Source organism: Crocodylus siamensis, chromosome 8 (genome assembly GCF_052110815.1).
Source record: "Crocodylus siamensis isolate JL-2025a chromosome 8, ASM5211081v1, whole genome shotgun sequence".
NCBI classification, from domain to species: Eukaryota; Metazoa; Chordata; order Crocodylia; family Crocodylidae; genus Crocodylus; species Crocodylus siamensis.
Window position 1 is genome coordinate 56143389 of NC_143402.1, and position 26550 is coordinate 56169938.

At 55.3% G+C, this 26550-nt stretch overlaps 3 protein-coding genes across 7 annotated transcripts in view; 1 reads left to right on the top strand and 2 right to left on the bottom strand.

Annotated features, from left to right (window-relative positions):
- Positions 1 to 8142, bottom strand: part of VAV1 (vav guanine nucleotide exchange factor 1) — a 58097-nt gene extending 49955 nt beyond the window's left edge. Inside the window, exon 1 of the mRNA XM_090060510.1 lies at positions 7880 to 8142. Coding sequence (XP_089916636.1) covers positions 7880 to 8083 — 204 coding nt within the window. The 5' untranslated portion in view covers positions 8084 to 8142. The remainder of the gene's footprint in view (positions 1 to 7879) is intronic.
- A 6378-nt stretch (positions 8143 to 14520) lies between these two features.
- Positions 14521 to 24361, top strand: SH2D3A (SH2 domain containing 3A). 3 transcript variants are annotated; one of them, XM_090059143.1, is made up of 10 exons: positions 14521 to 14620; positions 16093 to 16167; positions 16656 to 16768; positions 17286 to 17383; positions 17791 to 18206; positions 18700 to 18815; positions 19744 to 19915; positions 20926 to 21037; positions 21851 to 22036; positions 23202 to 24361. In XM_090059143.1, exons 2-10 carry the CDS (start codon positions 16114 to 16116, stop codon positions 23372 to 23374), a joined length of 1440 nt encoding a protein of 479 aa, XP_089915269.1. In that variant the 5' UTR covers positions 14521 to 14620; positions 16093 to 16113; the 3' UTR covers positions 23375 to 24361. The 3 variants fall into 3 exon arrangements, with proteins under 3 accessions (XP_089915269.1, XP_089915270.1, XP_089915271.1); XM_090059144.1 differs by lacking the exon at positions 14521 to 14620 and adding an exon at positions 15022 to 15297; XM_090059145.1 differs by lacking the exon at positions 14521 to 14620 and adding an exon at positions 15531 to 15571.
- A 770-nt stretch (positions 24362 to 25131) lies between these two features.
- Positions 25132 to 26550, bottom strand: part of TRIP10 (thyroid hormone receptor interactor 10) — a 33432-nt gene continuing 32013 nt past the window's right edge. For all 3 annotated transcript variants that reach the window (XM_090059142.1, XM_090059141.1, XM_090059140.1), the window contains one exon: positions 25132 to 26420. In XM_090059142.1, the coding sequence (XP_089915268.1) occupies positions 26272 to 26420 (149 nt within the window). In that variant the 3' untranslated portion in view covers positions 25132 to 26271. The remainder of the gene's footprint in view (positions 26421 to 26550) is intronic.

The window sequence follows — 26550 nt, forward strand, 5'->3', positions numbered from 1 at the left end:
CAGGCTGAGGCCTTTAGCCCTAGAACTAGCTCAACCTGGCAGCAGACGCCCATCCCAGGGCCAGGGTTTTGCTTTTGGCTGCCTGAGAAGTCTTGAGGGCAGCGAGTTCAAATGAGAAGGCAGCAGAAAAGGAGCAAGAGTGAGGGAGGCTGGAGTCTTGGGAGATTAGCTCTGGCATCCTGCTTGAAGATGGTGATGGGAGTGGGGTTTAGGACAATGTAAAGAGTCCTTTGGACTGCACAAGGTGCTGCGCACATTTTTTAGGGACAGCAAGGTCATAGAGAAGTTGGGCTGGAAGGGACCTCTGGGGGTCACATCAGCTCTATCCAAACCATTCCAGCCAAATCCATAGTATAATCTCTTCCTAAAACTACCATCAGCCCTGACACAGCATCAGATATCACACCAGAAAAAGCAGGGGGGGACCACGGCTACCAAGATCCTATTAGAAAAAGGTTGTTAATATTCACTCAAGGCAGAGGCCATCCCACCGCTGCAGAGGACGGCAAACCCTTCCCAGTCTGTACCAATCTGACCAGGGAAGAAAATTCCTTTCTAACCCCAAATCTGGTGTGGGTCTGAGCCTGAGCAGAGGGACAAGGCACTTTAGCCAGGATCCTCTAGGTTTGGGTCCCAGCAGGTGCATTGGCACAGTCCAGTTGCCATCCCTAGCCTGAGCTGAAGCCAACACCTGGTGCCTCTGGGGGAGGCTAAAACCCCCAGACGCAAGTAGCAAAAGGGGGGTGGGGGCAACCAGCAAAGCCCAGAAGCCTGGGAAATCCCTATAGCAGAACACAGGAATCGCTACATCTCCATCATCCCTGACCAGTGGCTGCCCAACCTCTCCTTGAACCCATCCAGTGATGGAGAGTCCACAGCTCCCCCAGGCATCTATTCCACAGCCTCACTGATCTGATGGTGAGGAAGTTTCTCCTACTCTCCAATTTAAACCTACTTTGCTGCAGCTTCAAGCCATGGTTTTGAGTCTTCCTCACTGAAGCAAGAGAGAAAAGGTGCTTTCCCTTTTCTTTACGGCAGCCCTTAACCCCAAGACTGCTCTGATGCATTTTCTGACCCACCAACAGGAACTGCTGCAGCTGAGCGGACCTGGATCTGAGCCCTCGGCAGGGGGCCAGCAAGAGGAATCAGGCACCATGGACCAGGCAATGGCCCTGATCTAGCTGTTATGGGCCTGGAGAAACAAGATACTGGGATAAGAACACAGTATACCCCCCAGGCTGCTTCCTATACTGGGAATTGGGAGTCAAGCCCTGTCAAAGAGGACCTAACTGCCAAGCCAAACTCATGTCCTCACCAAAGCCAACGCTGTCACCCCAGCCACGCCACCTCCTCTTCCCTGAATGCCATCCCATTGGCTGCCCAAATTATATGATCCCTCCAGCCCCAAGCCAGGTGGGAATCAAGAGCCAGCACAAGGATCTCCTGATCGCCTTCAAAATTGCATGATTCTTATCAAAACACTGTTATTTCCTCACATATAACATGCCACCAACTAAGATTTTTCCTTTCAGGCAAACTGTGCTGAATGGGTCGTCTTTAAAACCTCCACCCCCAAGTTTCAGTTGCCAGTTACCAGGGAAACAGCACATGTTGGATGCAAAGAAATGAATTACCATATTTCCCCACATACCACACAGTTCCAAATAAGACACACACCTTGTTTAAGGAAGGCAGAAGGAAAAGATATTTCCTTTTAACTACACAATTCAGAATCAATCATTTCCTTGTTCAGGAGACACCCCAATTTTCAATGGCTGATTTTCAGGGAACTGGTATGTGAATAAATACGGCATAATAGAAACAAAGCCTTTTTTTCATTGGCTTTTTCAGATTGGGAGCCTGGATTTGCATTTTTTTAGACTTCTGTCTGGCATGTTAAGGAACTTGAGTTTTTTTTTTTTAAATAAAATTCTTACATCAGTGCATGAAATAGGGCCTTCAAAGAAATCACCAGCATTTGCTAATGCTGGCAATGCTGGTTTCTCACTTCCTCGGTCATTACCATAATTTATCACACATCATGTGCCTCTGAATAAACCACGCCTCTTGTTTCAGAAGAAAAAAGATTTCCCCAGACTCATGGCCCAATGCTGACTGGACAGTTTTAACCCTCTCATGGCCACTGCCAAATTGACAGCAGGTTTTGGTCACTTAGTAAATATGGTATTACTAGTAACCCATACTGAGGCATGCAATTGATTGCTGCTAGTAGAATCTCAGGCAGGCTCAACTGGAGGTTAAGAAACTCCCAAAGAGCCATAAGTTCAAATCCCAGCTCTGCCACTATATAGCAGTCTCCCAGGTCTTGGTTTCCTTATCTTGAACAGGCAAGATAAGAGCTCTTCTCTACTTCACAGGCAAGGAGAAACCAAGGAAGCAGTCAGAGTTATGTCAGGCTCTGTACAAATAAAGACACTGCAGAGGCAGTTCCTACCACAGAGTGGATATAATTAGAGGCGTGGAAACAAGCACCTGAAAGGGTTCAAACAGTAGCAGGCAAATGAAGGAAACTCCCCCTCCCCCACAAACTTCATGGCTTCTTTTCTTAAAGAAACACACCTCATGATTTCTACCCCACTCTCAGGACTTTAGGTAGGGGAGGATTTGTGGGGGTGGGGGGAAGATTCGGGTTTTGGGAGGCTACACTGGGGCTGGTGGAGCCATACTTGGATTCAGGACTGTAGACTGCATGTGGGTACTGGTACAGCCATACTGGGACCAGAGGTGGTAGACTGGGATTGGCAATGCCGTACTGAGACTGGTGATGCCATATTGTGACTGGGGGCTGGCGATTTCATCCTGGGGTTGTGGACTGACAAATGTCATCCCAGGACAAGAAAGCTGGTGATGCTATACCAGGACTGAGAAACTGCCAATGCCATCCATACTGGGACTGGGGAAACTGTCATATTGGGATGGGAGCTGATGCATGGGAATCACAGGACCCACTGACAGAAGAGCCTAGGATTAATGCCCCCAGCATGCCTGCCCAGCTCCCCTCCACCAGCCCCCGCGTTCTGCACCCTGGGAGAGCTGGGCCGGAAACAGGAAGCCATGCAGAGCAATGAGAGTAGCGGTTTCTTCCTTTCCCACCACCCCCCCAGCCCCAATGCTCTCCCCTCCCCTCCCCCCTACCCACAACTTGGGAGGAAATCAGCAGGGAGCAAACACCACAGGGTGAAATGCAGCCACCTCTGGAGTGCAGCCTAGCAGCTGTTCATGGCTGTGAACAACACTGCTCCTTCCCCGCTGCTACACAGCACTGCAGCCCCGTTCCCACTGATCTCAGCCACCCTGTGCACACACACCACCCCGCTCTAGCCTGTTCTCCAAACAGGATTCAGTCTAATCCAGGATAGGCCCATTGGTGACAAGTCCTCCAACACCTTCCCACCATCCCCTGCCCTGCACCCTGATAAAGCAGACAAGTTCCGTTCCACCCGTCCCCTCCCCAACATATATAATTCCCTGGAAGAAGCTGTTCAGCAGTGCAAAGCATCATGGGATATGCATGCCTTGGGTAGTCACCAGTCGCTGACCAGCCAGTGAGCACAGGGTTATATCTTACCCCAGAAGTGGCCACTTTTCAGTACCCTGAGTTATCCCTCGTGTGGTATTGCTTTGTTCTATTGAACAGCTGTCGTGTTCTACCTTAGTGTGGTCACATTTCAGCCCTGGGTGATTGCTGTGCAGCTAATGAGCAACATGTTATATCCCTCCCCAAAAGTCACCGCATTTTGGCACCGTGTGAGCAAACCCCCATGTGGTACAGCTATCCACTACTGTACTGAACAGCTATCGTGCTCTACCCCAGAAATAGCTGCTTTCAGCCCCAGCTGACTGCTGTCCAGCCTCTGTGCATGGTGTTACATCCTACCCTGGAAATGGCCACTTTGTGAAGGATCCACCGTGGGTATTACTGGGCGCTACTGAACAGCTGCTGTGGTCCATCCCAGAAGTGGCTGCATTTCAGCATTGGCTTGGCCTGACCTATTCAGTGTCACTGTGCTCTGCTGAACAGCCACCCTGTTCCACCCAAGAAGTGGTTGCATTTTAAGGGGAGATTAAACATTGTTCTGTAGTTCATCAAGCGCTTGGGACTACTACAGGGCTCTAAGGAGTAAACTAGGCCCGGGACTCAATATTCACAGGGTGTTAGATACAGTGCAAAGCATCAGGCCCAGAAGTGACACCCAGGCAGCATCACACCCCACTGCAGTGAAATCATGGATGTGGCTCAGGAAGGGCAGACAGCAACTGAGAGAACATAGCCATCTCTGGGGTGGGATCCAGGTGGTGCTTAACAGTTACCCAATGATGGGGCACTGAAGCCAAATAGAATAGGGCTGCTTAGAGTTCAAGAGTCCCATTAAACAGCCATTTTGACCTTTTGACTCCTAACTCACTTGGGAAGCCCTAACAACCTCAGCCATGTGCATTCCACTCCAGAAGCGGTTGCATTTCAGCGCTAGGCCATTGCGGTGCAGCTAATAAGTGTGGTTACCTCCCGCCCCAGAAGCAGCTGTATTTCAGCCCCTGTGTTCTCTGCAGAGAAAAAGACTTTGGCACTGCTCATTATAACATCCAGGGTCACTTCCAGCCCTTGCTGTCTGGGAGAGGCAGAATGAGAGCAGCTGCCGGAAGGAGAATTGAGGAAGAAACTCAAATGCTACTGCAGCAGGAACACAGCCCGAGCGCGGCTCCCCGCTAGACACACGTGTGCAGGGAGGCTGCTGGCATGTTCCGTATCACTTGGGAAAGCCCCTGCCTGTCCCCATCCCCCCTCCAAGAGTGTGTGGGCAAAAAGGCTCTGAGACAACATCACAGTCAGTCCCCACTGAGTCTGATGCTCTGGGTTGAATCTAACACCCTGTGGATGTCAGGTCTGGGGCCTAGTCTGCCTTTCTGAGGCCAAGTCCTGAGCGTGTGATGGGCTACAGAACAATACTTTAATCTTTCTCTAAAATGCAGCAGCTTCTGGGGTGTAGCAGAATGGCTGCTCAACAGAGCACAGCCACACTGAACAGGTCAGGCTGAGCCATAACTGAAACGCAGCTGTTTCTGGGGTGGAACATGGTATCACAATGGATGGCTCACATGGTGCTGAAATGCAGCCACTTCTGGGGAGGGATATAACACTAGCCTCATTGGCTGGACAGAAATCACCCAGGGCTGGAATGCAGCCTTTTCTGGGGCTGTTGGCTCAATAGCACATGGCTAGACCACACAAAGAATTGCTCATATAGTGCTGAAATGTGGCCACTTCTGGTGTGGGATATACCATGCTCATTAGCTACACAGCAATCAGCTGGTGCTGAAATGCAACTGCTGGTGGTGGAGGGAATGGAACGCAGGGGCTCTTAAACAGCTACAAAGCCACAGTCAGACAGCAGGTAAAGGAGGTGTTGGGGAGCAAGACTGGATTAGCAGAACCGAGACAGCCGCATTCACATCCTCTGCTCTTTTCTGATGACGTCCCCAGCAGCTGTGAAATATAGAAGCAGCCCCCATTGCTACTCTACATCCAAGAAGGAGCAGATGGTGCAAAGCACTGGATCTTGAGTCGAGCAGTGTGGAACAAAGGACCTGCACCAGAGGGGAAACTGAGGCAGGGGCTCTTCTGATTTACCAGCCAGGCTTCAGCAGAGAAACTACCATGATGGGGGGAGGGGGGGTGCTGATCACTGGGGGCTTTCTCCAGAAGCTCCACGCCCACTCGCTCTGGTGTCCTGGGAGCTATTTGTATTTCTTGACCTCACTGTGCAGGTGCTGAACAAACCCAGGCCAAAATAATATTCCCTGCCCCCAATCCTATTACAGACAGAAGCTTGCTAGTCTCCTATCCAAGGGCCAACCAAGCCTGGCCCCACTTAGCTGGCTCTTTGCACCTGTATCACCAGACCCCATGGCACTCAGTGCTGTACAAAAAGCCAAATCAACATGACACTCACTGTCCCAAGTCCTCCCAATTCCATTATAAAACAACATGAGATTGGGCAAGTCTCCCATCCGAGGGCTGGCCAAGGCTGGCCCTGCTTATCTTCTTGTATTTGGAGTTCTAGACCCCATCATGCACAGCACTGTACAAAGCCAGGCCAGCACTGCACTCCCTGCCCCCAAAATGCTTCCAATCCGATTATAGATGGCTACCCGCTGGTCTCCTATCCAAGGCCCAACCAAGCCTAGCCCTGCGTAGCCCTCGCTTTGTGCTTGTTTTCCCAGAGAGCACTGCACTATACAAAGCCAGACCAGCACCATGCTCCCTGCTTCCAATCCAGCTGTCAACCAAGACATCACCCTCCCCATCTGCCATCCAGGGCTCAAACACTGGATTTGGAGCCAGCTTTGCTTAGGCAGCTCTTGGATGGGGGTATATATAGGCTGTTGCAAAGGAAACAAGTCAAGGTCTTCAGCCTGGGGTTACCCTGCACCTGAAACCCAGAGCTCTGCAGGCCAAGGCTGAGAGCACCAGGCCCATTGTGTGAACAGGGGAAACTGAGGCACTGAAGTGGAAGACTCATCTACACCAGGGCAGCAGCAGGCCCCAGAGTCTGCAGTTGCCCAGGGGCACTCTCCAGGCTGTTCCTACCAATCACTGTTCCCATTGCCACCTGCCCAGTGCCACTGCTCACCAGAACACAGGAGCACCCTCAGAGGGTTCACAAGCCATTAAAGAGACAGGGCCCTATTCTTTTTTTTTTAACCCCTGGATTCTACTCTGCAGCTGGGGGGGGATGGGGAGGGGGTCTGGTAGGTGGGAGGTGGGCCTGGGAGCCAGGACACCTGGGTTCTCTTCCAGCCCTGGGAGGGGAACAGGGCCCAGTGGGTTAGGCCACAAGGACTGGGAGCCCAGCTCTGGGGGGGCTGTGAGGACTCCAGTAAGAAGGAGGAACTGGATACCTGGTTCCAGTGAACTCTGCCCAGCTGCCCCTCCCCCTCACCTGTGCCAGCTGTTAACCCCTGAGTTGCCAGGGGCCATGGCTAGTACCTGCCCCCCTCCCAAGTGCAAGCAAGCCCTGCCTGCTCCCCCCCCCCCCCCGCCTTCCTGTTAACCCTGCAGCTGCTGAGTGGGGAAGTAGCCCCCGCATTAACCCCTGCACTCCCAAGTGGCTCTCACAGACCTGTTAACCCCTTCACTGCCAGTGCTGCCTACCAAAATCCCTATACATGGCACCTTTGTTGCCACTCAACCACCTACCACCCCCACCTATACTTAACCCTTTAACTGCCAGCCATGGCATCCTAAACCCCTCATACTTCACCCCTTCACTGCCAGCCACCACCTACTAACCCCCTTACACTATACTTGACCCTTCAACTGCCAGCTACTGCCTACCAAACTTCTCCCACCTAACCTATTAGGTGCCAGTGCTGCCTGCCAACCCCCGACCCCATGCTTAACCCTTTAGCTACCAGGCAGGGCCCAAAGACTTGCCCCCAGAGGCTGTTAACCCCTGAGTCACCAGCTGAGTCCCATCACCCCCTCCTCCTCCCAGCGTTAACTCCTTAGCTGCTGACAAGGCCCAACTTGGCCTTCCTACCCCTACACCTTGTCCATTAACCCCTTAGCTGCTGGGAGGGGTCCTTCCAGGCTTCCTCCCCACCTCATCCACTAACCCATTAGCTACCAGCACCCCCATGTTAACCCCTTAGCTGCTATCAAGGCCTCTCCCAGCCTCTCTCCCCCAATCCCCACAGCCATTAACCCCTTAGCTGACAACACCCCCTCTCCCAAAGTTAACCCCTTAGGTGCTGGTGGGAGACTCCCATGGTTAACCCCTTAGCTGCCAGCAGGGACCTTTCCTCCCTCCCCCCAGCCATGCAGCCCCAAACCCCTGAGCCACAGGCAGGCACTCACCTGGGACATCTGCGGCCGCAGGTTGATCTCCCGCAGGTTGACAGCATGGGGCAGCAGGTTGTTGAGGAGCTGGCAAAGGAGGACACCATCCCGCAGGGCCTGGGCTAGGTCGCAGACCTGAGCCCCATCCCAGGTGACCCGGTGGTTGGGGGGCAGGACACGGCACTGGATGAGCCAGCGGGCACACTGCTTCCACAGCTCCATGACCCCGGCCTGGGGGGGTCTCAGCACTGCTCGAGGCTGATGCTGCTGCCTCTGGCCCCAGGCGCCTCCGGCTGGGAACTGGGTGACAGCTTCCTCTTTTGCAACTGACACTAAACCACAGGGCTGGGGGAGGGAGGAGTGTGGCGGGGGAAGGGCACAAAATGGATCTGTCCCCCCCCAGGGAGGGCTGAAGGAAATCAGATCATGACCCCAAGGAAGAGATCCCACCCCCCACACCCTGCCAAGGCAGAGGAATGTAGGATCATAAACATGCAGAGGTGTGTACCTACAGACCTCCCCACCACTGCTTTGGGTAAAACCAGAGATCATACATGTACATGTGTGTACTTGGGACAGACACCTCCACTCTGCATAGGGATAGCATGCCTGACTATATATGTACCTGGGGAAAGCGCCCCACAATGCTCAGAGTAAAGCAGAGATCACATGCACACACGTAGCAGGGACAGACATCCATCTGCCTGATGTAAAGACCAGGGGACACCAAGCACTGTACAGACCTCCCAGACTGAGATTTGGGAGTGCCAGGAACTGCCACCCCCCAGGCTGGGGTTGGGGGGCACCGCTCACATACTGTGACCAACAGCATCCAGCACCTAGTGCAGGTGTAGGCAAACCCCAGCATGTGCCAGAGTATGGCACCAATGGCACTGGGGGAGGGGGCCAGGGCTGTGCTGCCACAACAAGGATAGGGATACTTGCACTTGCCCTGTCATCTGACCCTGGCACACAAACATCTTACGGTTGTGAGTGTTTTTGGCACTCAGCCCAAAAACGTTGCTGACCCCTGAACTAGCGAATCCACTACTAGCTCCTAACAGTCCTGTTCCCCTTGCCCCATCCCACCCCCCACCCTTTCTACCTTGGGGCTGTCTTACCTGAAATGCCCACTAGGGGTCACACGTCTCCATGTCTTGCGGGGCAGCCGGGACTATCCAGTTAGAATCACAGGATATCAGGGTTGGAAGCACCCCCGGGAGGTCACTGCTAGCCCAAACCCCTACTCAGTGCAGGGCCATCCCCAGCTATATCATCCCGGTCACAGCTTCATCTAGCCAGGTCTTAAAAACCTCCAAGGATGGAGATTCTGCCAAGGATAGAGATACCCTCTCAGTAGCCTGTCCCAGTGTTTGACAACCCTCCTAGTATGAAAATTCTTCCTAATACCTAACCTAAACTTCCCTTGCTGCAGCTTGAAACCATTGCTTCTTGTTCTGTCATCTGCCACCACTAACAACAGTCCAGCTCCATCCTCTTTCAAACCCCACTTCAGGGAGTTGAAGGCCACTATTAAATCCATCCTCAGTCTTATCTTCTCTAGACTAAATAAACTCAGTTCCCTCAGCCTATCCTCGTAAGTCATGACCCCCAACCCCCCACCCACATAATTTTTGTTGCTCTCCACTGGACTTAATCCAATTTGGCGACATCCTATCTGTAGCAGGGGACCCAAAACTGAACACAGTGCTCTAGATGTAGCCTCAGCAGTGCTGACAAGAGGGGAATAATCACTTCCCTTGATCTACCAGCCATGCTTGTACCAATGAAGCCCAAGAAGCTGCTAGCCTTCTTGGCAGCAAGGGCACACCGCTGGCTCATATTCAGCTTCTTGCCCACTGTAACCCCCAGGTCTTTTTCTGCAGAGCTGCTGCCCAGCCAGTCAGCCCTTGGCCTGTGCTGGTGCATGGGATTGCTCTAGCCTAAGTGCAGGACTTTGACCTTGTCCTTCTTGAACCTCATGAGATTCCTTTTGGCCCAATCGTCCAATTTGTCGAGGTCTGTCTGAATCCTAGCCCTACCCTCCAGCCTATCTACTACCCCCACCCCCCAAGCTTGGCATCATCTGAAAATTTGCTGAGGGTGCTCTCTGTGCTACCTTCCAGGTCACTGATGAAGACATTGAACAAAACTGGCCCCAGGACTGCTCCCTGGGGCACTTCGCTTGATACCAGCTGCCAACTACACATCACGCTATTGATTACTACTTCTGAGCCCAATGCTCCAGCCAATTTTTTCTCCACCTTACAGCCCATTCATCCAGCCCGCACTTCCTTAGCTTGCCTGCGAGAATGCTATGGGAAACTGTATCAAAAGTTTTGTTAAAATTAAAGTACATCACACCCACGAGTCTCCCCGCATCCACAGAGCCAGTCACCTTGTCGTAGAAGGGAATCAGATTTGTCAGGCATGTCTTGCCCTTGATGAATCCATCCCGTGCTCCCTAGCCCAGACCCCCACATCTGGTCTGGGGCCTGGGCAGGCTGGTGTGGGGAAACAAGAGTTGAGGGGTCCTGGGTGAAGAGCTAGATATTAACATTAACAATATTAACAAAAAGGCCGGTTTTTCACTGGAAAATCACAATTCTCTGAACAATTTTGACTAAAAAGTCAGATTTTTGGCCTCAAAAATGCAGTTGCTGGGGAGATTTTTGATGTAAAAAGTTTTTGGGGTGAAAAAACACCAAAAATTTCCTGTGCAATTTTAATATAAAGGTCTTTTCATGGGGAAAAAAATGCTATTTTCAGGGAATTATGAGGAAAAGGAGAGGCTTTTTGGCTGACAGTAAAAAATTTCAAGGGCAATTTTAATAAAAATTTAGTTTTTCTACCAGCAAAAACATTTCTCAGGGCAATTTTAATGAAAAAAAACAAGTTTTGGTTTAAAAGAATTTGGAGGTTTTGGTGGAAAGGCTAGTTCTTTGGTTGAAAAAAAAAATGCTGGGCAATGTTAATAAAAGGTCTGTTTTTCTCTGAAAGAAATACAATTTTCAGAAAATTTTAATGAAAAGCAGGGTTTTTATACTTAAAAAACATACTATTTTCAAGTCAATGTGGATAAAAAAACACCATTATTTAGTGGGGAAAAACGGAATTGTTGAGAGTAAATTTAAAGAAAAGTAGAATTTTTCTGCTGGGAAAAAAGGCAATTCCCAAGGCAATACAGCTAAAAATTACCATTTTTCTTTTTAGTGGCAATATTGGAATTTTTATAGGGTAAATTTGATGAAAAGCAGAGTTTTTCTGCTGAAAAAAAACAATTTGGTGATGAAAATCGTGATGAAAATGCCAGTATTGGCCTTTAATTGGCCAAAATTTGGCCATTAATTACCATTTTTAAAGGGATTTGGATGGAAGAGATTTTTTTTTCCCACTGAAAACAATCCATGCAGATGAAAAACATTAATTAATGGTCTTCCAGGTTAGACCTGGAGCTACCTACAGAGGGGAAATCTCCACCCTTTTCATTTTAATGGCTAATAAAAAAATTAATGGGCCTTGCTCTAAAGGGCCGCTATCCCAGGCAAGAGCTTCCAGCCCCAGGATCTTCCTTGGCACAGGTTATTTTCTACCAACAAAAGGATTTCTTTGCGTGTCTGGCCAGATACTCAAGCCAATCTTGATCTCAACTCATTTCCTGGCCCCATCATAGGCCAGGAATCCACCCATAAGCAAACCCTGTGAGCCATTCCCAGAGTTCAAAGGAGCAAGAGGAGTCTGTACAGTGCCTGGCGTGGTCCCAAGCCCAGCCTGGAGGTCTCTACAGCACTCAGAGCCCACAGTCTCAGCCTGGAGGAGGGGTCTACAACACCCAACACCCCTTGATCCCAGCCTGGGAGGACTATACAGAACCTGGAGCCCCCCAGTCCTGGCCTGGGGGTCTGTACAGTGCCCGGCACCCCCTGATCTTGGTCTGGGCGTTTGTACAGTGCCAGGCATAGCCCCCATCTCAGCCTGGGAATCTGTACAGCATCTTGTACAACAGGGCCCAGACCTCTGATTGCCATCCCAGACCAGAATCCGCCATGGCTCAGCTAACCCCTGTCTTGCTGGTGCAGGGTGCAAAATAAATCAGTGTTGGGGCTTCCCTCCCCCTTTGACAAGTTCCATCCTGAGCTCAGGGGGGAGGGGTGGGGGTGTTGCATCGGGGGGACTGGGAGCCAGGGCACCTGGGTTCCTCTGCATCGGAGAAGAACCTAGAGCCCAGGCCTATGGGGGACCCAGGTGACCTCCAAGGAGGCTTAGGCACCTCTGGAAGTTCCCCAACCTCATGCATTCTCCCCTCCCCAACTCCATGCCTCAGTGTCCTCAAGTGACCAAGAACAACCGAGGGTCACATATAAAGGGGTGTGCACACATGCGTGTTGGAGCGGGCATGCATTCTGGACACCTGGGTTCTGGGTATACGCCATGACAGCCCTACACAAGGCAGGCACCCAGGGAGAGAATCCAGGTGTCCCAGCCTGGGGCCTTCCATCCCCTCTTCTGTTCATGTGATTATCCTCTAGCCAGAAAGAGTCGGGGGGGAGTAAGGGGCAGGGGGCAAGGCAGCCTATCCCATCCCCATCCTCCTCACAGGGTGACCTGTGGTAAGTTGTTGGTGTCTATGCCTCAGTTTCCCCTTCCCTGAGTGGTGATAAGGGCCTGGGATGTGATGATCTCATGGCTCAGGCCAGGTAAGAGCCAGGGCAGAAGGTTCCCCAGGGGTAGAGGCTGTGGCAGGCAAGGGCAGGAGAACCCCCCAGCTCCCAATAGCTCCCAGTATCTCCCTCTCCCAGGACAACCCACCAGCTCCCAATACCCCCCAGTGTACACCCCCCTGTTCCCATTACCTCCCAGTACATACCCCCTGGCCCTCACTGCAACCCACCAGCTCCCAGGAGCCCCCCAGTGCCCAGCCTCCAGCTCCCAATACCTCCCCATATATACCTCCCAGACCCCAGTGTGCCCCTGTACACATTCCCTGGCTCCCAGTGCCCCACCCCCACACACCCACCCAAACTCCCAGTACTTTCCAGAATACACCTCCTGGCCCCCAGGAAAACCCATCAGTTCCCAGTATCCCCACCCCCACCTCGTACACACTTCCTGGCTCCCAGTACCCACTAGTACCAACCACTTAATACTCCCTAATACAACCCCCCCAAGTACCCCAGCACAGGGGGTGGGGGTAAATCAAGGGGCCCTGGGGACCCCTGGAGATGCAGCAGGGAGGGGGATGCCCAGAACCCCCAGGCCAGGACTGGGATGGGGGTACCAGGCACTGTACAGACCCCCCAGGCCAGGATCAGGAGGCACTGAGCCCTGTACGAACCAGGAGGGTAACTGAGCCCCCATAGTGATCCTTCCCCCTCCAAGCTGCCTCTGGTTTTACACCCAGGTAGAACCTGCCAATGAGGGGTAAATTAAAGCTGTGCCTGTTGCTGCTTTACTCCTGCACAGAGCTTGGCTCCTGGGCACTGGGTGGGGGCAGGATTTCCTCTGCATTGTCCAAATCTGCGCTTTTGTGCCACAGTTCCCACCACTGGGCTGGGTGGGCCAGGCCAGGCTTCCGGCTGGAGGGGCTGTGTCCTGCTCTACATGCCCCCCCTGCCCCCGTGCAAAGCAGGTCTCCGGGCCCCGCTCAGCCCTAGGGATGGGGGTCTGGGGTAGGGGCTGTCTGGGGGAAAGTTGTACAGCTCCTGGCACAGGGGAATCGGATCCTGGCTAGTGCAGAGGCGTGCCTCAGGGAGTCTGTACAGCTCCAAGCGCAGGAGGGAACATGATCCCAGCGCAGAGAGACCTGATCCTGGCTGAGGTCTGATTCTGGCTTGTGGGCTCATACCCAATATTGCCAACTCTAATGATTTTTGGCATTGTTTTTAAGGTCTACACTTTGGGAATGTGAAAAATATAGGGTTTTCTTTCATATATATATATATACACACATATAGAATAAATATATATAAAAGAAAGTGCTACATTTTTCACATTCCCAAAGTGTAGATTTGAAGAACACCACCAAAATCATGAGAGTTGGCAACACTGCATACAGCTCCTGGCATGGGAGGATCTGATCCTGGCTGAAGTCTTTTCCTGGCTGCAGGGCTTGTAAAGCTTCTGACACAGGGGACCTCATCCTGGCTGGAAGGATTGTGCAGGAGCCAGGCCTGATCCTGGCTAAGGGGCTTTGTACAGCTCCTGGTGGAGGGGTGAGGGTGCATGTCTCTCCTCCCTCCTGCCTTCTCTTACTCCAACAGTCAGGTTGACAGGAACCTGAAAGCCACATGCCAGGCTCGTGAAGGGTTAATGGGCTGCGAGCTTCCCCCATGCAGTGCCTTGGCCCACAGTGTGGGGTCCATGCCTGGATCTGGGAAAAGAGTGGGGGGATACATGCGTTAGAACTGGGGGGAGGGGTTCCCGCAAGGTTGGGGTTCTGGGGGGGGAATGCAGTGGTCTGCGGCATTAGACCAGGGGAGGGCTGGGAGCCGGGATGGCTTGGGTCTGGGAGGGCAGTGGCGATCAGTGGGTTAGACCCAGGGGAAGGGAACCCAGGACTCCTGGGTTCTATCCACGGATATGAGAAGAGAATGGAAACCAGGGGGTTAAAATGACAAGGGGGGAGGCTGGAAGTGAGGTCTGATAGGTTAGAACAGGGCGGGACTGGGAGCCCAGACTCCTGGGTTCCTGGGAGGTAGGTGGGGTCTGGTGGGTTAGGACAGGGAAGACTGGGAGCCTGGACACCTGGGATCCTGGGAGGTGAGAGCACAGAGAGACTGGGAGCCCCGACACCTGGGATCCTGGGAGAGGGGAGTGAGTCAGAGCAGGGCGGGACCAAGAACCCGGACACCTGGGTTCCCGGAAGGAGGGTGCTGTCTGGGGGGTTAGACCAGGGGAGCTGGACACCTGGGCTCCTGGGAAAGTTGGAGGGGCTGGGAGCCCGGACACCTGGTTCTTCTAGGTGGGCTCAAGCTGGGCAGGGGGTCTGAAGCTGGACAGCTCCGATTGCCACGGCTGAGAGGGGGTGGGCAGCCCGGACTCCTGGGCCCCTTACTCCAGTGTCTGCCACACCCAGTTCCTTCCCCCGTGAGGGCAGGGCCTGGCCAGCTCCCAGCCACTGACTCAGGGCCCAGGCAGTTCAGGTGCGTGAGGGCCCCAGGCAAGGCGGATCCCCACCTCCACAACAGGGAGCTTGGTCCAAGGAGACAGGGCTGGGGGGCTGGACCCCCACAGTGCAGGGGAGTCGGAGCCTGGGGGCAGTGGTGAGGGAAGTGGCACCCGGTGCCTCCTCCCCTCCCAGCTTGCTCCAGCCTGGGAGGTTCATATAGCTCCTGGCACAAGGGCCTGATCCTGGCTGGGAGTTCGTACAGCTCCTAGTACAGGGAGAGGGACCAGACTGATACGCGGCAGGGCTGTGGGGACGGAGCCTGGCAGAGGTAGGGGCTAGAGCAGAGCCACCGGGGGGGGCCCGGATGCCTGGGTTCTCTACGGGGGGGGCTGGGTGAGGACGGGGGTCTGGGCGGTTAGAACTGGGGGAAGTGGGGCAGGAGTCCAGGCACCGGGATCCTCCCCACCCTAGGAGGGGGTCCGGGTCCACTGGGTTGGAACAAGGGAGTTGTGGGGAGGGGGTCTGGGAGCCCGGATGCCTGGGCTCCTCAGGGCTGTGGAGCTCTCCTCACGTCTCCCTCAGAAGACCCCTGAGTGTCTGAGGTAGGGGTTAGACTAGAGCAGGGGCAGGCAATTATTTTGGGCAGAGGGCCGCTGAGTTTCGGCAAGCCATTGAGGGCTGCATGACAGGCAGCACAAGGCAGATTAATATTAATTTTCTAAACTTTTTAGGGGGCCTGCTGGCCAGATAAAATGGCCCCCGGGCCACATTTTGCCCACCTCTGGACTAGAGCATAGGCCGGGAGCCTGGGCACCTGGGTTCTCCGCCAGCTCTGGGAGGAGTGAGGCCTGGTGGACTATGGGTGGGGGAGCCCAGATACCCATGTTCTTTACTAGCTCTGGGAGAGGAGTGAGGTCTGGTGAGTCAGAGCAGGGAGACATGGGAGGCCAGACGCCTGGGTTCTTCCCCCGCTCTGCGAAGGGAGTGGGATCCATTGAGTTGCAGGTGGGGTGCAGACACCTGGGTTATTTACTAGCTGTGGTAGAGGAGCAGGGAGTACTGGGAGGTCCTGATTGAGTCAGGGGGGCAGGGACCTTGCCTAACCTTTGCCCTCTGCCCCCAGGAGGTGCCATCACGGCCAAGCATGGCCGGAGACCTGGAGAAGCTGCAGCTGAGACCTGCTGCCCTGCGCCGCCAGGTACTGCTGTCCTTGTACTCAGGAAAATATGTTAGCACCCACATTCCCCCCACACACAGAGGCTGTGGCAGGGAGGTGGGGGGGAAGCTATGCACAGGAGGGAGAAACTAAGGCATGGGGAGCAGAGGGACATAGACTACCCTCACAGCATGCAGGGAGGTGGGACTCAGGGACCTGGGCTCCCAGTACCCCCCCACCCCACACACACACACACACACACTGCTGGGAAAGAGAACACAGGCATCCAGGCTCCCCCACTGCCACCCAGCCCTACCCCTACCAAAGCCCAGGAGGGAATCCAGGATCCCAGTCCTGCTTCTGGTATAACCCACCAACCTCCTCTCCTCCCCAGGCCTGGGAGGGAACCCAGGTGTCTGGGGTCTGCCCCCTGCCCCCATATCCAGGAGGAAACCCTGGCATCTGGGTTCCAACCTACCAGACCAACTCAGGCATCTGGGCTTGCTCTAACCACTGTCCCGTACTCCCAGGAGGCCGAGGGGGAGCCACAGGAGCCTCCTGATGTACAGCACCCTGCACGGAGCCGCTGCCAGCTGGAGCCACTAGGCAGAGATACTGGAGCCACCTGGCGGGGGCAGCTGAGGTAGGCTCTGGGGGCCAGACACTGGGGTCTATTGTGGACTGGGGGGAGGAAAGGGGGCTGGACGCCTAGGTTATAGTTCTAGCACTGGGAGGGGAGTGGGGGGAGCAAACGGATTGGGAACCAGGACTCCTACGCTCTCTGGCCAGGTGGGTCAGGGAGGTGGGGAGCCAAAGCCCGGGAGCCCAGACTCCCAGGGTCCAGCTGCGTTAGCAGGCTGCAAAACAGGCTTAGGAGACTGCTGCTGTGGTCCTGAGCCCGGCCACCTGGTTCTCTGCTCCTTCGAGCTGGGGGGGCAGGTGGCTACCGGGAGCCCGGATACCTGGGTTCTGCCACAGCTCAGAGCAGGGGGAGGGGGAAAGGGGCTGGGGGCTAGTGGGTTGTGGGGAGCCCAGGGGCCTGGGTTCTCCAGCCAGGGCAGGGACTCACAGGGCAGCTCGGGCCCTGACAGCTGGGCTGAGCAGGACCATTAATCCCCTGGCACCCGCAGAGCTCTGAGCCAGGCCCTTCCTCCCCACAGGGCAGCTGAGCACAGCGGGAGCCAACCTGCGGGGCTGGAGCGGCTGGGCCGGAGCCCCCAAAGGCTGGGGCCCCCCACCCATCCTGACCAGAGGGCCGGTGAGGGGGCAGAATCAGGGGAAAGGGGTGGGGCTAGAGGCAAGGGGTGGGAGTAGAAATAAGGGGGAGAGCCATAGAATAAGGGAACGGAGCCTGGATAAGGAGGTGAGGTGGTATGGGGAGGAGGCTGGGGGGAAGACAGCAGAGCCATTGGGCCAGGGGGCAGGGCAAGGAGCCAGGGGGAGTGTAAAGGCAGCAGGGCCAGGGGTAAGGGGGCAGGCAGGGAAAGGGGCAGGGCAACAGGTAAGGGAGTGGGCTGGGCTGGGGGGTAAGGATGTGGCATAAGGGGGTAGGACCAGGGGGCAGGAGAAGGGGCCAAGGGGTGGGGTGTGAAGTAAGGCATGGGGACAGGGCCAAGCCCCTCCTGCCCCCCATCCCCTGATTACCCCCCCTTCTCCCCTGCCCAGGCAGCCCTGAACGGACCCGGCTTCCACCCCTGTCACCCGTGTCCCGGGCAGGCAGCGACCCCGGGCTGGTGCCCAACCATAGCTCAGGCCCTGGTGCCCGCAGCAACTCTGAGGGGCATTTAAGCCCACCCCTTGCCCTCCGCAGCCATGTGGGGCGGCTGCGGGCCCAGGAGATCCGGCGCCGCCGAGCACGGGCCACCGAGGCTGACTTGGGACTCCTGGATGTGGGTGGGGAGGCGGGGGGCTTCCAGCACCTGTTGCTGGAGCCAGCCCCTCAGCTCCCTGTCATCCCCTCCCTCCTGCTGCCCCCTGACAACAAGCCCCTGGAGCCCAGCGTGCTGCGCAGGCTCAAGGAGCTCTTTGCCCAGCATGATGCCCAGTGCACAGCACTGCATATGCTGTACATGGACTGCCTGGTAAGGAGTGGGGGGTCTGGGAGGAAAGAGGCTGTGTGGTGATGAAGGGGTGGGGGGGGCAGTGGGGGTTGGTGGGAGCCAGGACACATGGGTTTTACCCTGTTGTGGAAGGAGAGGGAGGTCGGGGTTGGAGTTGGTGGGGCTGGGAGCTCGGTTGCCTGGGCTCTGTCCCCAGCTCCTGGAGACTGGGGTGATGGGGGATGCTAGAAGCCAGGATGCCGGGGTTCTCTCCCAGCTTTGGAAGGGAGCGGGGCTGGTGGGTTACAGCAGACATGACCCAGACACCCAGGCTCTCTCCCCAGTTCTAGTGGGGTCCTGTGGTTACAGCCTGGATGCCTGGGGTCTCTCCCCAGCTCTAGCATAGCTGCTTCTCCCAAGGGGCAGAAGGTAGCTTCATTGCCACAGTAACAGCCCCTCCCAGGGGACACTTACCCCCTCTCTCCCCTCAGTGAGAGGGACAGGGCTCCAAGCCTCATCTCTCTGCTCCTTCCAGGCCACCAGGATCACAGGGGTCACACAGGAGCAGCAGCGGGCAATGGGGGTGAGCTCAGGCCTGGAGCTCATCACGCTGCCCCACGGGCACCAGCTGCGCAGAGAGCTGCTGGAGAGGTGGGGGCCAGGCATATGCCCACATCTGGGGTGGGACACAGCTGTCATGGCCACGGGGGAAGGTCCTTGGCGCAGCAGAGCCACCGGGTGGCTGAGATGCAGCCAGTTCTGGGGTGGAACACCACAGCTGGGGCTGGGAGCAAGAGCCCGGGCACCTGAGTTCTATCCCCAGCTCTGGGAAGGGAGGGGGCGTCTGGGGGGTTAAAGCAGTGGGGAGGCTGGGATCCCGGATGCCTGGGTTCTATCCCCAGCTCAGGGAGGGAGGGCAGTGGGATCTGATGGGTTACTGGAAGCATGATCTGGATGCCTGAGTCCTATCCCCAAGCTCCCACCCACAAGCTGAGACAGGAGCCAGGGAATAGCTCCCACCCCCAGGCCAAGATGCAGCCAGTTCTGGGGTGGAACGCAGTCCTCACAGCCTCAGTTGTCTGTCTAAGGCACCCAGCCATGAGCTGAGGTAGTGGAGCAGCTGGGTAGCTGAGATGCAGCCAGCTCAAACAACAAGGTGCAGCTGTTTCTGGGGTGGAACATAGCCACCAAAGGATAGCTCACATAAATGGCCTCAAGGTGCAGCAATTTCTAGGGTGGAGGCCTGGATCGCTCCCATGAGTAGCACTGAATGGCTTCCCCCTTCCCTAGGGGGCTGCTTGAAATGCAGCTGTCTGTGGGGTGCAGCAAAGAACCAGCTAGGAGTTAGACTGGGCCTGGCTAGAGGCACCAGCTGCCTCCTCTGGAGGAGGCCAAAGCCCCTCCTGACACCAAAGGGGTGGGTGGGGGTAGGTTGTCTGGCTAGTCTCCCATCCAGCTGGGCCAGGCCAGGCCAAACCCTGCTTAACTTGCCCCACATGCTGCTGGCTTACCTGGAGGTGCCACTGTGGCAGGGCAGCCAAGTCTGGTAGCCCCATGCTAGCTGCTTCCTGCCCCCCAGGCACCGGGTGCTGGCACTGGGCATTGCTGTGGACCTGCTGGGCTGCACAGGCACTGTGGCAGAACGGGCAGCCACACTGCACCACATCATCCAGCTGGCAAGCGCCCTGCGGGATGTGGCCGGTGACCTCTTTGCCCTCTCAGCCGTCATGAGCGCCCTGCAGCTGCCCCAGGTGAGGAAGCTGGGGCTGGGGCTAGGATGCCTGGGTTTGGAGAACAGGTCCCCCACGTCTTGGTTTGCCCAGCTCCTCCATGCCTTGGCTTCCCTTGGTTCTTCATGCCTCAGTTTGATTCCTCAGGTTCCCCCCCGCCACAGCTCCTCCATGCCTCTCTGTCCCTCAGTGTCCCCACCCCCCCAGTTTCTCCATGCTTCAGTGTCCCTATCCCCAGCCTCTCTGTGCCTCAGTTTCCCCAATCCCCACCTTCTCCATGACTTCTCCAAACCCACCAGCTTCTGTGTGCCTCAATGTCCCCATTTCTTCTGCACCTCAGTTAAGTTTTCCCACCTGACAGCTCCCCTACCCCTGCAGCTCCTGTTTTCCTATCCCACCAGCTTCTCTGTGCCTCAGTTTCCCCTCCTTGTCTAGCTCCTCTGTGCCCCACTCCCCGCCCTTGCTCTTATTAGGCTGGTTGCTCTTCAGCCCAGGCACTTCACTAGTTTGGTGGGGGCACAGCTGGGGGACGGACCTGATCCTGGTCAAAGGAGCTTGTACAGTACCTGGCGCCAGGGGCTTGAGACTGGGACGGGATGGGGGCTAGATCCTCACTGGGGTCTTAGGACTCTTGAGGGACTCTGATTTGGGGACACGGGAGATGCAGGAGGACCCCCCTCTTAGGGCCCTTTCAGGCTTGTCTCCATCTCTACGGGCCTCATCACCAAAGCAGTTGCCCTCCCCTGTCCATTGGGTGGAGGGAGGGCAGTGCCCAATCACAAAAGGGTCTGTCTGAGGTGCCTAAATCCTACTGGCGTAGGCACCTGAAGTCCTTGGAAGGACCTGGGTTTGGTTCTTTGCCCTCTTGAGGGGAAAAAAATGAACTTTCCTGTGTATAAAACTGAGCTAGGTGTTGCAGCAGATGGAGTCCCTTCTCCCCAGCCCCAGGGACCTGCCTCTCTTTGCACCTCCTCACCCCTGTGCCCTCAGGCTCCCCCCACATCTCAGTTCCCACCACCCCTTCCCCCCAGATCGCACGGCTGCAGGAGACGTGGAGATGCCTGCGGCAGAATCACACTGAGAGCGCCGTGGCCTTTGAGAAGGACCTCAAGCCTTTCATCAGGCGCCTGAGCCAGGGGGAAGGTGAGGCTATGGGGGGGGGGGGGGGGTGAAAGGGACTGTACCAGGCTGTAGGGGGTCATATCTACTGGGGCAGAGTGGAGGTGCAAGCAGGTAGGTCTGCCCCCCTTCCCCAGCTTCCAGCTGCCTCCTTTCAGGCACCAACTGCCTGTGTGACCCTAACCATGTCACTTGAACTCGAATTCAGTGCCCCCCAGAAAGGGGCCAGGATACCTGGGTTCACAAAACAGGCTCTCCCATGCCTCAGATCCCCCAGCTTCTCTGTGCTTCAGTTTCCCCAACCCCAGCTGTCCCCCATCCCAGGCTTCTCTGTGCCTGGTGTTGGCACCTGCTCATATCACTTTAATGCAGATTTCTATCCCCCCTCCCCCCAGACACACACATATGCACACACAAAAAAGGCCTTGAGGTGCCTAAATCCCACTGGCATAGGCACCTAAAGCCCTTGGGAGGTCCTGCATTTGGTTCTTTGCCCCCTCAAGGGAGAGAAATTGGACTTTCTTGCATGTAAAGCCATGAGCTGGGAAGTGCCACTGATGGGGAAAGGACACTTTCCATCTCAAATGGGGTCCCCTAGCCCCAGGGATCCACCTCTTTTTGCACCCCTGCACTCCCCAAAATTAAGCTCCTACAGGGCACATGCACTGGGTCTTCTGAAGGCTGCTAGTGGCTGGCGCAGCAAAGATAAATGTCCTACTACTGCTGCCAGCCAAGGGGAGCTCCTTCCCCTCACCCTGAGGTCCCCTGATGGGGAGTCTGCAAGTTAGGGAGATACCTTCAGACCTCCCACCAACTTTGTCCCGTGCTCCCCCACAGAGACCAACATCCCAGGGGCTGTAGCAGTGCCCTTTGTGGTGCCCCTGCTGGGGCTCCTGGAGGGAGAACGGCTGTGGGATGACCATGAGGACAGCTGCGAGGCGCTGCTGCGGACACTGGGTGCTGCCCGGGACATGGCTGCCCATGCCAGATGCTACCAGGCCCAAGCAGAGGCCACACTCCAAGGTAAGGCAGCTCTGCCTCTGGCCTGGAATCTATTTCCCATCATGCCCCTGGCTGCAAGGCACCATACCATGGTACTCCCTGTGCAGTGCATGCTGGGAAATGAGGTCTAATCACCAAGCCCCGCCCCACCCCCTTGGGCTGAACTCCTGCTGGGCTCCTGAAATGCCTCTGACCGGGACTCTTAAGATACCATTGTTTTTCCTTTGTAGTGCATGCTGGGAAATGTAGTCCAGCTGAATAGCCCCCGCCTTGCTCTAGCCACCCCTACACCCACCAACCTCTATGGTCTGAGCCCCTCCCAGCAGACTCCATTTCCCGTAATGCCCCCTGCCAAGTGACATGTTATGACGGCATTCCCTCGGCAGTGCATGCTAGGAAATTGAGTCCAACCACACAGCTCAAGTCTTAAGCTAGGAGGGACATCCGCTGCCCATTTTTAATGGTCTGGAATTTTCCATAATGCCTCTTGCCTGGAAACTCCATGATACCCCTGTTCAGCGTATGCTGGGAAACGTAATCCAGCTGCACAGCCCAGGCCTATTCTTGCCTCACCCCTCAGTCTCTGTGGTCTGCAATCTCTTCCCCCCTGGACTTCTATTTCCCACAGTTCATCTGGCCTGGAATACTGCTGCTGCTCCCTATGCAGCGCATGCTGGAAGAAGTAGTCTAACCATAGTCCAGTCCCTACAGCAGCCTCAGCCCTCATCCCCAACCCCTCCCAAATTCCTATAGCGTGAGTTCTACTCAGCTAAAAGCTGTTGTCAATTCATCAGCAGCAACGAAAGGGTTAAAACTACCTTTGATGCCCAAGATGCTGTGTCCCTCCTGGCCATGGCAGACATCACAGCATTTTTATGCTTCCATTCTGGCACAGAAATCAGCTTCCTCACATAAGACATGTCTCATGATTGCAAAGGGAAAATGTCTGTGTGGTATGCAAGAAAATACGGTAATGACCCTCCCACAGATGTTGCATCCAGGAGGTGTTCCTCAGCTTGGCAGGGAACTCAATGCTTTCCCTGACCCCTGATTTTCTCTGTCGGGTGGTCCATGGGCCTGGGCTACCAAAGAGATCTCCAGCCATAATGCACCTTATAACAGCCTGGCAGGTATAAGTCGCCCAGCCAGTGCTCTGATCTCACCTATCCGAGCTGTCTCTCTTCAGGCTTCCAGCCCACCCCTGAGCTCCTGGAAGCCTTCCAGACGGAATTTGCCCTCCGCCTCTTCTGGGGCAGCAAGGGAGCAGAGGCCAGCCAAGCAGAACGCTATGAGAAATTTGACCGGATCCTTACCGTCCTGTCCCAGAAGCTGGAGCCAGCCAGGAAGACAGAAACTTAGGATCTAGCTAGATCTGGCCCCCAAGGGGGACAAGGGGGGAGGGAGAGGTGGGGGAAGAATCTCTGCATTGGGATAGCCCCCAGAGCTGGTGGAATGAAAAAAAAGACAGGTGGAGGGGGAATAGGCAGTGTTGGGATGGAGGGGGTGGGGAATGAGCAAGAACAGCACCTTGATTCTTTTGTACCCTTAAATTAAAAGAACCTGGAGGATCTTCTGATTCTCTTTCCCCCTGGCCGAGGCAGGGCAGGGGGGTGAAAACTTTGGCTGCAAAAGATACTGTGTGCCCATCACTGTCCCAGGACCCCTGTGGGCCGTTCTGCCTCTCACAATCCAGTGGCAGAGAGGTACAGCAGGACCACTGCCCTGACACCAGGCAGTGGGGAAAGACATGTGCCAGCAACTTACATGCAACTAGCCCAAGGGGTGGTTGGAGGAGAGGGTCGTGGTGGGGACTATGAGGGAGGTAGAGGGTAGATTGATCACAGAATTCAGGGTAAAGTTACTCAGGAATCAGTGTATTGTGTGTCCACACACCCTTACTACCATTCCTTTGCCTACTAAAGACAAGGGCTATTTAAACGAGCACAAAAAGGCTATTTGTTGTGCGCATCCCCCCCGCAAATAAGATCCAGGGCACAGGACTCCATATTAAGTATGTTGTATGTCCTCACCTTTTAAATCACATTTTCCTCCCTGCTTGTTAATAGTTATTTTAACAGCAAAAAAGGCTATTTGTTACATATGAACACATCTGCACCTGCACAACCATCATAGGATAAGATCCAGGGGAAATTATTCCAGTTTAAACATACCGTGTCCAGACACCCTTAAAATCCCTTTGCTTGCTAAAACAAGGATTATTTTAACCAGCTCCCAAAGGTTAACATATCCCAAAGGTGGTAGGGATATGATTCCTGAAAGTTGCTCGTTATGTACACACACGCACCCCCACCCCTCCAATCCCAGAATAAGATCCAAGGTAAATTACTCAGGATTGAGTGTGTTGTGTGTCCGCACATCTTTCAAACCCGAATCCCCACCCCTGGGTAAGGTAAGTGTTATTTTAACAGCACAAAAGGGTTATTTATTTTACACACACACACCCCCCAAAATAACATCTGGGGTAAATTATTCCAGGATAAAGTGTGCTGTGTGTCCACATGCCCTTTCAATCCCTTTGCTTGCTGAGATAAGGGTTATTACACACACCCCCCTCCCAAACAACGCCCACAAATAAAGCCACAGCCACCTCCAAACTGCATCTCATCTTGTTTTTATAAACTTTCCTTTAAAACCTGGCACAGGAGAGGGAATAACAATGACTCTCCCCACCCCACCCCCCTGCCCCTGCAAAAATCACCACCCCCCCAAAAAAAATCTCTGTACATAAAGTGTAAGCAAGGCACCGCGGGCTGAGCTCGAGTACATTCGACGGCGCTAGCAAGAGGGGCTCAGATACAGCAGCCTAGAAACCACCTGTCAGAACCGAGAGACCACCCCCCACTTAACTGGGAGCCACAGGGATTCCCAGAGGTCCATTAACAGGCCATCAGAGTGGGGCTGGGGGGGTGAGGCTAAAACACAGTGGGAAGGGGTCCCAGTATAAAAGGCTATCATATATTAGAGTCCTCTAAAAAAAACAATAAATCAGTGTGTGGGAGGGGGGAAGCGAGGGGAGAGGGAGCCGGACGCCTGGGTTCCCACAGCAAGATCCCACCCCCCAACCCCCCAGATCCAGGGGACCTCCGCAGCAGGCACTTGGTTGAGTTGATTTATTATTAGGTTTGCATCTGGCCGAGCGAGCTGGGAAGGGGATAAAGTGCATATCATGGGGGGCAGGAGCAGGAGCTGGCTGCTTTAGGTGGGCAGCACCTCTAGGGGGCACTGGGTCCTGGTAAGGGGGTGGGGGGCTGGGAAGATAGGGGGAAGGCCTGGGATCCCATGACCCCAAAAGTAGGTGGAGACAAGACTCCAAGGGGATGGGATTGTGACCCTAAAGGGGATTGGATTATGACCCCAAACACTTGAGGGCTGGACCCCAAAAGGGGATGGATTGTAATCCCAAAGGACTGGGAACTGAGACCCCAAAGAGGGTGGGGGCATGATTCCAAGGAAGTAGGGGGTGACCCCAAGGGAGTGGAGTCATAACCCCACAGGGTGCAGGGATAATGTCCTCAGAGGGGGTGGGACTGTGACCCCAAAGGGGGTGGGGGTCCTAAAGCCCAGCCCTTATTCCCATTGAGCCTGTCATTAATGAGAGGATGGGGCCTGGCCTCTTTCTGCCCCCTGCTACATCAGGGGTTAATGAAAGCAGAAGGGGGGAGCATTTGGGGGCAAAATGTCCCCAACCCACCCCCCCACCAGCAAGGCCTTAGAGCTACTCCCAGAGAACAGCTGATGCTATTTGTCCTGGGTGGTGACGGGCATTCAAATCCCCAAGACCCCAGGTTCAAATATTAGAGGGACCAGCAGATACCGATGGTTTGTTATGTGAGGGGAGCTGTCTTCTGCCTCCCTGTGCCCTCCTGCTCCCCACTTGCCCTTGGAGGGAGGGAAGGCAAAAAAAGGGGCCTGTTACCCCCCAGATGGGGAAATAGGAGTGGGGTAGGGGATAGTAGCCCCCATTGTAGAAAGGAGAAGGAAGCCTGCCCACTTGTGGGCACCAGGAACACTGCACCCCCCCATGAGGCTCACAGCAAAGAGGGGAGCAGATGAACCCCCCCCCACCGGAGTCTTGACTTGGAGAGGGCAGGATTCTCCCCTCCCCCATGGAAGATCTGATGGGCAAAGCCCCCAGCCCTGATCTCAGGCTGATGACCCCAGTATGCCCCCACCCCAGGGCCTGGGGGGCAGCACTTCCTGCTGGTTGCCCCCTCCACCCCCCAGCCAGCTGGTGCTCAGTGCAGGCTGAGGCGCAGGTAGGAGGTGGGCACATAGCCCTCGTCACCAGGGCCACGTCGCACCCGGGTCCAGCCATCGCCCTTGTCCTCCTCCACCAGGCTCAGCTCCTCACCCTCTGCCATGGAGATGGTGCCCTCACTGGAGCCTGAGGGAGGAGGGGAAGGGTTAGATGAATCCACATCTCCTCTCCCCCCCCCACACACACGCACAACACGGGCATCTGAGACATGCACACACACACAAACAGAACCCAGGAGTTTGAGACATTCGCATAC

Bases quoted from the DNA above. Each gene is read 5' to 3' on its own strand.
- SH2D3A (XM_090059143.1), top strand. From the start codon at position 16,114: ATGGCCGGAGACCTGGAGAAGCTGCAGCTGAGACCTGCTGCCCTGCGC. The intron at 18,207-18,699 runs GTAAGGAGTGGG...TGCTCCTTCCAG, and splicing joins TGCTGTACATGGACTGCCTG to GCCACCAGGATCACAGGGGT. The intron at 22,037-23,201 runs GTAAGGCAGCTC...GTCTCTCTTCAG, and splicing joins AGCAGAGGCCACACTCCAAG to GCTTCCAGCCCACCCCTGAG.